Below are 11,384 nucleotides of genomic sequence, written 5' to 3'. Positions count from 1 at the left end.
AGGATGGAGGACAAGGAGTGAGAATGGAGAAGGATAAGGATGGAGGATATGGAGTAAGGATGGAGGGCAAGGAGTGAGGATGGAGGACATGGCACAAGGATGGAGGACAGGGAATCAGGATGGAGGACAAGGAAAGGATGGAGGACATGGAGTAAGGATGGAGGACAAAGAATAAGGATGAAGGACAGGGAATAAAGGTGGAGGGCAAGGAATAAGGATGGAGGATAAGGAGTGAGGATGGAGGCCAAGGATAAGGATGCAGGACAAGGAGTGAGGATGGAGGACATGGAGTAAGGACGGAGGCCGAGGATGAGGATGCAGGACGAGGGGTGAGGACGCGGGTCCAGCCGCGGCCAGCTGCTGCCAGGCGCTCTGCTGCTCCCCACCGCCCCCCGGCACGGCGAAGGCGGCTACCGGCGCCGCATCCCGCTCTCTATTGACACCTCTCCCTAATCTGAAGGAATTCAAGACAAATGGTTAAGGGGACGGAGTTAATAAAATTTGAAAAATTGAGGCCTGTCACTCCGCTAAACTTTTTTCGATACCACCGGCAGAAACATATTTCCCCAATGAGTGACCTTCCGCAGCTGCTGCTGCGTGGCGCGCGGGCGCTGGCGGTGAGGCGCCGCGCCATTCATCAAATATGATAAGCTGGGGCCTCCTCACGCGGGCAGGAGGTGCGGGAAGCACAGCCCGAGGTGCTGCCCAGGTGTTGGCTCCGTGACAGCGGCGGGAGGTGACGAATGGCCTCCCATTATGGCGGCGTGGGTGGTGGCGGGGCGGCGAGGTCAGGCGGCCGGAAAGGGGGGGTGACAGCGTTATTTATGGCGGCGGTGCTGGAGGTGGGGATCGACCGGTTGGGACGAGCCGGGTTCTATCAATTATTGCAGCAATTAGTCAAGTCGTCAAAGCCATTAACGGGGGGGGGTTAGGCCGATATGGGATGGACGGCCGTTATTGATAGCTCCAAGGGGTGGAGGACCAACCCTCGGCGTCGGGAAGGGAAAGCCCCGAGGATGGCATCCCCAGCCCTATGACATCCCTGACCCTATGGCATCCCCGACCCTATGGCATCCCCAGCCCTATGGCATCCCTGACCCCATGGCATCCCCAGCCCTATGGCATCCCTGACCCTATGGCATCCCCAGCCCTATGGCATCCCCAGCCCTATGGCATCCCCAGCCCTATGGCATCCCCAACCCTACAGAGCCCCCTCCTCGCTGCCTCCCCCCCGCAGGGCATCGAGCGCCGGCCCCGTGCTGCATCCCATCCCCTGTCGGCTCCCTCGTCTGCTGTGACAAGGCTGGAGCTGGAAATCACTCGGTGCCAAATGTTTGGGGAAGGCATTTTGCACCCTGTAGGCAGATGTGGGTTCCCAGTGCCAGCGCTCAGCTCCCTGCTCCCAGCTCACCCAGCCCAAGTGGCTGCTGTGCCCTCAGATGTGGCTCATTCCCAGGAGCCGGGGCTGCATCACTGGGCATCCCGTGGTGCCATATTGCTCTCTTTCCCATTCCCTTGGTGCCATATTCGTGTCCCTCCCATTCCCAGGTGCCATATTTGTGTCCCTCCTATTCCCATGGTGCCATATTCATGTCCCTCCTATTCCCATGGTGCCATATTTGTGTCCCTCCTATTGCCTTGGTGCCATATTTGTGTCCCTCCCATTCCCAGGTGCCATATTTGTGTCCCTCCTATTCCCATGATGCCATACTGTTGTCCATCTTATTCCCCTTGGTGCCACACTCGTGTCTCCCCTATTTCCCCACCTCTCTGCCTCCTGACCTTGTCCTGCCCAGCTCTTTGCACCGCTCCGCTGTTTCCCAGCACAGAACTGGGACCAGTTGGTTCTCAGCACGCAGGTTCTGCTCTCTGCCGGCCCCCTCGCAGCTCCCCACAGCAGTTCCGTCTCTGGGCTCGACTGGCTCCTCGTTCCCAATGTCACCCCAGAGAAGAGAGGGGTTTTCCCCTGCAGCCCCTGGGATTGTCCCTGCGTGCTCAGAGCGGAGGTCAGAACGGGAGAGCCGCGCAGGAGACGCGCTGCGCTGAGCCCCAGGGCTCCCTGACCTCCTCCCTTTCTCCCTGCCAACAGGCGCCAACCCCCTGCAGAAGAACGAGATGGGCCACACGCCGCTGGATTACGCCCGCGAGGGGGAGGTGATGAACCTCCTGAAGGCATCGGAGGCAAAGGTGAGCTGAGCTTCGCAGCGCTTCTTCCGCACGGGATCGGAAATCCCAGGGGACCCGGCTGAGGTAGGAGCTGCCGTTCTCCATCAGGGGGTGGGGAGCCCCGCTTTGCCCCCCAGCTTGGGGCTGGGAATGCTCCCTGCTGCCCTGGGAGCGAGAGCACGAGCGGCGCCGCCTTGCGCCACGTCAGGCTGCGCTCTGCAGCTTGGGGGTTTCAGTTTGCCTTTGGGAAACGTGAAGTGAAGAGGACTTGGAAGCTGGGGGCGATCGATGGTTGGCGAGGTGGCAGGGACTGCATTGAGAAGTGATTCGGCCAGGTGGCCAAATCTGCGCTCCCCCAGGATGGCAGAGAGGAGCTCAGAGCCACATCCGTGTCCTGAGCGTGGAACGTTGGCGTCCCGTGCTGGGTGGAAGGGGGGAAGCCGCAGAGCTGGGAGGCTGCAAAACCGAGCTCAAAATCCTTTGGATCTTTATGGGAGGAGGAGGAGGAGGAGGAGGAGGAGGAGGAGGAGGAATCGCTGCTGGGCAAATGGTCCCCAGGGCGCAGCGCTGACAAAACCTGCTCCAAAACAGCCCGAAAAGACGCCTCGGATTTTACGCTTTAACAAATAGACCAGGGAGAGAAAGGAGATATATTCCTGCTGCAGATGATGCTCGGTGTGTATAAAACATCAGGCAGCCCAGGCAGCTGTGATGAACGCAGCACCGGGGGGGACGCGGCGCTCCGGGGGTCGCAGCCGCCCCCAATTCCTGCGCTCCGCCGAGAGTCTTTGAGAATTTATTGCTCGTTTTAATCACTGCCACAGAATGAATTGGCAGAGCCGTTACCGAATGGGCACGGCCCATAGATTTTATTTACATATCCCGGTGACAGAATAACAAGGGAGTTTTCATATGTATTTTTAATTTATTTGGATCTCTCTCGCGCTCGTCGCGGCTTCCCTGCGCCCGGCTGGCGGTGGGAAGCCGTGAGCTGAGCAGAACGCTGAGCTCTGGAGGAGCAGCCCTTGGAGTCGCTGCCATCCTGCGTGCCACAGCGCGGGCCGCAGGGCTGCGTAGAGCCGCAGATCACAACCGTTTGAGTTGGAAGGGACCCCTAAAAGCCGCCTGGTCCACTGGTGGGACCCCCACAGCTCCACAAGGTGCTCAGAGCCCCTCTCCGTTCATCCTGTGCCTCGCCAGCCTTATCAGAAAGGCTTCCTCATATCCACTCTAAACCTGCCCTCTTGCTGTCTCAAACCATTTCCCCTCACCGTGTCACTCAGAGTCCCTCCCCATCTTTCTTATGGCCCCCTTTAGAACCAGGCCCCTTTTAGAACCAGGCGCCCTTTAGAACCAGGCCCCCTTTGGAACCAGGCCCCCTTTAGAACCAGGCCCCCTTTAGAACCAGGCCCCCTTTAGAACCAGGCCCCCTATAGAACCAGGCTCCCTTTAGAACCAGGCCCCCTTTAGAACCAGGCCCCCTATAGAACCAGGCTCCCTTTAGAACCAGGCCCCCTTTAGAACCAGGCCCCCTATAGAACCAGGCTCCCTTTAGAACCAGGCCCCCTTTAGAACCAGGCTCCCTTTAGAACCAGGCCCCCTTTGGAACCAGGCGCTCCCCTCCTTGCTCAACCCCTTCCTGCTCCCAACGCTTTCTCCCCTTTGCAGTTCCAAGAGGAGCAGCGTCGCCGGGAGGTGGAGGAGCGCCGCAGGTTCCCCCTGGAGCAGAGGCTGAAGGAGCACATCATCGGCCAGGAGAGTGCCATAGCCACGGTGGGGGCAGGTGAGGTCCCAGCCACGTTTGTCTTAGGAACGTTACTCACTCACAGCTCACTGATGGCTCTGTGTGGCAGTTTGTACATAAACGCCTCCCTCGTGGGGGGTTTCTCTGTGCTCCTCACCCACGTGGGGCTTTGTTCCATGGAGAAAATAGGAGCACATGTGGTTACGCTTCGCACGGAGCCAGAGATCCATAGGGGACCTCTGGAGATCCCCCAGTCCATCCCCCTGCTAAAGGAAGTTTCCTAGAGCAGGCTGCAGGATCCCCTCTCATCCTTCTCTCCCCCAGCTGCTCAGCCTTCAGCCTGTCCCCACCAGGAGCTGCTCCAGGCCCCCACCATCTCTGCACCCTCACCAGGCTCTCCCCAGCAGTTCCCTTTCTGCTTGGAGCTGGGGAGCCCAGCCCTGGGTGCAGTGTTTCAGATGGTGCCCCCCCAGGGCAGAGCAGAGGGAAGGAGCACCTCCCCATCCTGCTGCCCGCACTCTGTGCATCTCGGGTGGCCTTCTTGGCCCTCGTGGCACAACCTGTGGTCAACCTATGGTCAACTGTTGACCAACCAGGACACCATTGGCCTTCTTGGCCACCAAGGCACACTGCTGCCTCACGGCCAACCACTGATCAACCACTGATCGACCCTTGGTCCAAAATATTGCTCAGCTGTTGGTCAACTGTGGGTCAGCCATTAGTCAACCATTGGTCAACCATTAGTCAGCTCTTGGTCAACTGTTGCTCAACCATTGGCCAGCTGTTGCTCAACCATTGGCCAGCTGTTGCTCAACCATTGGCCAGCTGTTGGTCAGCTGTTGATCAAGTATTGGCCAACCATTGGTCAGCTGTTGGTCAAGTATTGGCCAATCATTGGTCAGCTGTTGGTCAAGTATTGGCGAATCATTGGTCAGCTGTTGGTCAACCACTGGCCAACCATTGGCCAGCTGTTGGTCAACCATTGGCCAACCATTGGCCAACCATTGGCCAACCATCGGCTAACCATTGGTGAACTGTTGGTCAACCATTGGCCAACCATTGGTGAACTGTTGGTCAACCATTGGCCAAGTATTGGTGAACTGTTGGTCAACCATTGGCCAGACATTGGTCAGCTTTTGCTCAACCATTGGCCAACCATTGGTCAGCTGTTGGTCAACCAAGACAGCCGGGTGCTTCTCCTATTGGTCAGCTCAGCCCTGCCCTGCTATGTGTGCTTACTCCTTGGCTGTGTGAGCGACATCAGATCAGTAGAGACCCTTAGCAGGCGGATTCAGAGGGGCACTGCCCAGCTCTTCTCCCTCAGCATCCAACAATTCGCATCCCTGGCTGGAAGCTGCAGCTCTGTGCAGAGCAGCATCAGGAGGTGAATACCTGCCCTACCTCCTCCCGTTGGTTCCAGCCTCCCTCGCACCTCCTGGCAGCGCGCAGCAGCGCCTTTCTCTGCAGGCGTTGTCGCTGTGCTCGGAATTCCGTGTTTTCCCCTGTTAAAAAAGAAATGAAGTCGTAAGGGAGCGGGGAGCCTGGCCTCTGGTGGCTGTGCTGGACGATACAGGCTTGCGGCGCGGCTGGGAGGGAGCGCTGACGTTCTGATGGAGCTGGGGGGGGGGGGGAAAAGAAAAAAAACCAGAGCAGCTTTTCGGGCCAGCAGTTCCTGCAGCCTCCCTGCACCCGAATGCAGGGCTTCAAAGCAGGCAGGGAGGGCCGAGGTCAGAACGGCAAGCAGGGCTCTGTCACGGATCCAGAACCCAGGCTGTGATGCTCACAAAGGGGGGTGCAGGGCCGGCTCAGAGCCCTGCGAAGCGCAGCAGACGCCCTCTGCTCCCACAGCGGCTGTGCCTGGGGGCAGCGGCGCGGGCTAATTGGGAAGCTTTGATTAATGGGCAGCGCCTGCTCCTGACACAGGTGGTGTTTGCGCGCATTAAAGCGGCCGCCTTTATGGAGGTTTCTCTTATTGAATTAGAGGGAACGCGCTCGATCCCCCCGCAGCCTCAGGACATCAGACCAAAAGGTAGAGGAAGAGGCTCCGACCTCCTCCTCCCCCCTCCTCCCTCCTGCCCCCAGTTTCTTTCAGGAAGGCTCAGTTTCCAGACGCGACTCTTTCTTCCCAGCGCTCGTGCTTCTCTCTGTTGCCACTGCTTTCTGCTGCCACGCCGTGGGCTCCCCGCCCCGCCGACGCGTTTCATTTCTAACAGCTCCCTAATTGAGGAATTGGATTTAATCCGCCGCGCTGCGCGATCCAAGCAGCTCCAGAGCAGCGCAAAGGGGACGGGAGCTGCGGGCGCTGTGTGCGCATGGGGAGCTCAGATGGCAGAGTGTGCCACAGCCCAGTGCCACCAAGGGGATCCCGGGGGGCAGGAAAGCCTCCTGCCATCCATGGGAGATGTGAGAGAGCCCAGCTCTGCGTTCTGCCCCACGGAAAGGGAGGAGATGGGGGCGGACAGATGGGGGGGAACGGGGCGGCTGCAAGGGAACTGCGTGCAGCACAGGGATGGAGGTGATGGAGGTGCAGCACCAGCAAACTGATAGGGGACATTGCACCTTGTGTGGTGACACACAGACACCTTCACCAAGCTGATAGGGGACATTGCACCTTGTGTGGTGACACACAGACACCTCCACCAAACTGATAGGGGACATTGCACCTTGTGTGGTGACACACAGACACCTTCACCAAGCTGATAGGGGACATTGCACCTTGTGTGGTGACACACAGACACCTTCACCAAGCTGATAGGGGACATTGCACCTTGTAATGTGACACACAGACACCTCCACCAAACTGATAGGGGACATTGCACCTTGTAATGTGACACGCAGATACCTTCACCAATCTGATAGGGGACATTTGAGGGACATTTTTGGTGGGCTGATGGCGATGGTGGTTGGTTGGACTTGATGAGATCTTAAAGATCCTTTCCAACCTTGGATTATTCTGCCATTCAGTTTCGTTTTCCAGCCCCTTTTGGATTGAAGCACTTTGTGGCAGGACTTCCTGTAGCTGAGTAAGGAGGGATTAAAGGAAAGGGCTGTGATGTTTTCATTTTAGTGGTTATGATTCTTGTAGACAATCTCCTTTTAAGTCTTAAAATGAGGAATTTCCATCCTGCTGGGCGGTTACAGTGCTGGAATCAGCTGCAGTGACAAAGCTGTTCGAAAAGGGACAAGCAGGAACGTCGCCCTGCCCTGACCTGAGGGAAGCTGTAATTCAGAGAGGTGGGATCCCCTGCAAGCGCTTCATTTTGGTGTTCACAGTCTGGGTTGTAGCAAGGAAGGCTGGTAGGGGTCCAAGTGCAGGTAGAACACTGGGACTGTGCCATCAGGTCAGGCAGGAGCAGGAAGGGGCTCATCCCCCATCCCAGGTCAGGGACATGAGCCCCTGGCACCCCGAGCCGGGCGGTCCGAGGAGCAGCACGGAATGAATTGATTTGATAAATGGACATTTATTACGCTCACAAATTGGCTGAAACCAATTTCGGTCACATCAACCCCTGATAACTGCTGGGGTATTGATTTGTGTAAAGTAATACAGTGAATTTATCAGTTCAATAGCAGGCTGAAGGGCCTCTCGGAGACGCAGCGCTACAGTTACGCCGTTACGGATGGACAAAATAAACTGGGAGCGCGGCGGCAGCGCTGGAAATGGCTCCGAAGAAGAAGACCCGGCTGCCATCGTTGGCCTCTTCGCGTGGACGTTGGGCCTGAATTCCATGGGGAAGCGTGGCCTGCCCCCCATGTCTGCCATCCCTGCAGCTCAGCTCGCCCAGAGCTTCGGCGCAGACCTACGGGGTGGCAGCGGAGAGGAGCCGGGGGGAGAACCCCAAGGGAAGGAGCGTTCCTGACGGCTTCCAGAACCCACAGGTTCTCAAGATCAGAAGCTCCTCATCCTTCAGACTGCTGTGCTTCGTCCCTAAACTTTCTTCCTCTTCCCAGCTCCGACCCTGCAGAGTTTGGAGGCGGAGAGCTGTGGGACGGCGGCCCTCTGCGTGCGTGGCCAGAATGGTTTTCCAAAGCTTAGGGCTGGGCCGTACGCTGACTTTAAGGCAGCTTATAGGAAAGCTTTTACGCCTCGTCGCTCTGTCCATGTACCCAACGCGCCCTGGGCAGCGGCAGTCAGCACCTTGCAGCCGCGACACGGCACTGAATCACAGGCAGTAACCTCGTGGCAGCCGTTATGCACGGTGTGTATCGGGAGGCAGCCGAGCTCGTATCCATAAAGCCTGATGTCCTGCTGAAAAAAAAGCACTGCGCTTCACCTCGCCGCCTCCGCGGCGCCGCGCGGGCTGACCCCTGCCACTGGTCACTCCGTGCCCCCGAGCAAAAGTTTATTACCTTTATTATCTCCGCTGAAATAGCTGCAGAAATTGTCGCTGTCCTCGTTATTCCCCATCCATTAAAAACGACGCCGACTGAGCGCGGGCGGGAGGCAGGGCTGCTCGGCGTGGAGATGCTCAGCGGTCGAGTCAATCCTCAGCCCTCCCGGCGTTCGTGCTGCTCTTGAGTGCCTTCCCTCTTCACCTCCTGCTGGCAGAGGCGACTTGTTGCTGTCCGTCCGTGGCTTTGTTGCGCGAGGATTCGCCCCGTGCGCCGATGCTGTTGCTGAGGTTGTGTTCTCGTAGGATGGAATCGTGGCATCGTTAGGGTTGGAACAGATCTCCGGCATCATCACAAGTTCCAACTCCATCCCACCCCACCGTGAGCCGTGCCCAAGGGGCGGTGGGGTCACCATCCCTGCAGGTGTTGAAGGAGCGTTTAGGTGTTGTGCTCAGGGCTCGTGGGAAGTGTTGGCGATGGGTGGACGGCCGGACTTGGAAATCTCAGAGGTCTTTCCCAGCCTTGGTGATTCCGTGTAGTCATTGAGGTCAGAAAACCCCTCTGAGATCCCCGAGTTGAACCCCGTCCCATCCCCAAAATGCTGACTGACCACAGCCCTCAGTGCCACCTGAGCACCTCCGTGGATGCTGACACCCCGGCTGTGCTGCTGCCCAACCACGCGCAGAGAAGCTGTTCCTCAAATCCAGCCTGCCCTGTCACCACGGTTGGATGGGATGCAATGAGGGGTCATCGAGTCCAGCTGCCATCCTCACCGAGCCCACTTGTAGAATCACAGAACCACAGGACTGGGAAGGTTGGAAATGACCTCCAACCGCCAACCCAGCACCACCGTGTCCACTAAAAGTCATGGAATCAGAGCTGTGAAGGTTGGAAGAGACCTCCAACTGCCAACTCAGCACCACCATCCCAATAAGAATCCTGGAATCAGAGCTGTGAAGGTTGGAAATCACCTCCAGTGTAACCCAACCGCCAACCCAGCACCGCCATCCCACTAAAAGTCATGGAATCAGAGCTGTGAAGGCTGGAAGAGACCTCCAGTGTAACTCAGCTGCCAACCCAGCACCACCATGCCCACTAATTTTCATGGAAACAGAGCTGTGATGGTTGGAAATGACCTACAGCTGCCAACCCAGCACCGCCATCCCAATAAGAATCCTGGAATCAGAGCTGTGAAGGTTGGAAATGACCAACCCAGAACCACCGTGTCCACTAAGAGTCATGGAATCAGAGCTGTGAAGGTTGGAAGAGACTTCCAGTGTAACTCAGCTGCCAACCCAGCACCGCCATGCCCACTAAAAGTCATGGAATCAGAGCTGTGAAGGTTGGAAATGACCTGCAGAGTAACCAACCGCCAACCCAGCACCGCCATGCCCGCTAAGGCAAAAGGCCGATGTTCTGAGCCGGTGCCCATTTCTCCCCCCGCGGCCCCATGCTGCCTGCTGGCGCTGCTCTGTTTGTTCCTCTTGGCTTAGAGCTCCCTTCCTCCTCTTCCACCTCTGTAGAGCAGCCTTTTGATTCAGTGCCTGATCAGATTGAGGGGGGTAAATCACATCTGGGCTGCTTGTAGGAACCCGGATGGGGTGAGAGGCGTCCCCAGCGCCGCAGACCAGAGCGGTGCAGCAGCAGGGCCGTGCTGTCGGAATTAGGGCAGGGGAGCAGATGTTTGGGCCTCCAAGCCCTCGTTCTGTTGTGACAGAAGTAGGCATTTCCCCTCGGTGCCTTAACCTTTGGCGTCACCCATGGAGACAAACCGCCTGCCTCAAGCCGGAGCTCCGCAGCCTTCCCTCCTTTCATATGCACGCGAGAAGTAATGCAAGAAGAAAACAGCGACCAACAAATCAACAACAACGAGAAAAGAAAAAAAGAAAAAGGCTTGTGCAGAGCTGCTTTATTCACAGGAAGGCTGGCTGAGCTCGGAGCTGGAAGCCCGGCTCACCCCCTGTCCCCCCTCCTCGCTGTCTCCCTGGCAACGCTGAGTGCACATCCTGGAAAAGTTTATCCGAAATCTGCTCTGGGCAGCTTTCCAAATCCATGCTAACCTGATTAGGTGTCTCTGGGGCCTTTGCTGGCTAATCAAATTAGGTAGCACTAATGGCAGGGAGGACTTTGAGTGGGCAGAGAGCAGTAAAACATAGTGTATACTTAGTGATAATTATACTTGCTTTTGTGTCATTGATTTATACGCCTTCTCCCCCCCCCCTCCGACTTTTGTTCCCGTGGCAGCTATTCGGAGGAAGGAGAACGGCTGGTACGACGAGGAGCACCCGCTGGTCTTCCTGTTCTTGGGATCATCTGGGATAGGTAACGTCAGCGGGATGCAGAGCTGCTCCGCACCGCAGCGTCACAAAGGTTGCAGCAGAGCTGAATCCAACCCCGTCATCGTGCGTCCCGCAGCTCCACATCCCTGCCCTTCTGGGACACCCCCAGGGTTCCCCCCCCAACTCCCTGGGCAGCCGTGCGGCGCGTGGCCACTCCTGGGGGAAGATATTCCCCCTCGTAGCCCCAACCCGAACCCAAACCCCAACGCCGTCCCAAGGAAGGGCTGCACGCCCCCTCCGCGTCCCCCAGGCGCCCATCCGCATCCCTCACTGCTCAGCCCAGCTCCAAAATGAGCATCTTCCCCTTGCAGGAGCACAGGCCGAGCAGAGCCCTGCTGTCCCACACGGATTCCTCGTGGCCGGGAGCTGTGGCTGCTCACAAACCCCGTCTCCTCCTGCTCACGCGGGCTCTGATGGCTTTGCGACAGCATCGTTGTGTTGATGCTGATAATATTTCTCCTCGAGCGGCGTGAAGCTGATTGGCTCATGAAACGGGCAGAACGGGTTTTAGCTGGGGGGGTGAAGGGGGAGAAGGAAAGGAATTAGAAATCATGAGATCTCAAGTAACCAAACGGTGGCATTCAAAGCAACACCAGTGCTTCGCCTCCCTGGGCAAGGGCAGGGGATAAGATGTGAACGAATACTGAGTCAAGATATGAATGGATATTGGAATAAAGTATGAATGGATGTTGAGATGAGATGTGAATGGATGTTGGAATAAAGTATGAATGGATATTGAAATGAGATGTGAGTGGATATTGAAATGAGATGTGAATGGATGTTGAAATGAGATGTGAATGGAT

At 57.3% G+C, this 11,384-nt stretch overlaps 1 protein-coding gene across 1 annotated transcript; it reads left to right on the top strand.

Moving 5' to 3' along the window:
- Nucleotides 1-2,092: 2,092 nt before the first annotated feature.
- On the top strand, nucleotides 2,093-11,378 carry CLPB (caseinolytic mitochondrial matrix peptidase chaperone subunit B). Its single transcript, XM_042838140.1, has 4 exons — nucleotides 2,093-2,187; nucleotides 3,835-3,949; nucleotides 10,487-10,564; nucleotides 10,893-11,378. Exons 1-4 carry the CDS (start codon nucleotides 2,116-2,118, stop codon nucleotides 11,021-11,023), a joined length of 396 nt encoding a protein of 131 aa, XP_042694074.1. The 5' UTR covers nucleotides 2,093-2,115; the 3' UTR covers nucleotides 11,024-11,378.
- Nucleotides 11,379-11,384: the final 6 nt, after the last annotated feature.

Source organism: Centrocercus urophasianus, unplaced genomic scaffold (assembly GCF_019232065.1).
Source record: "Centrocercus urophasianus isolate 14NV4802_14NV808 unplaced genomic scaffold, USGS_Curo_1.0 seq_731, whole genome shotgun sequence".
NCBI classification, from domain to species: Eukaryota; Metazoa; Chordata; class Aves; order Galliformes; family Phasianidae; genus Centrocercus; species Centrocercus urophasianus.
Note: the sequence above shows the minus strand (reverse complement) of the source record. Positions and strands in the feature narration are given on the sequence as shown.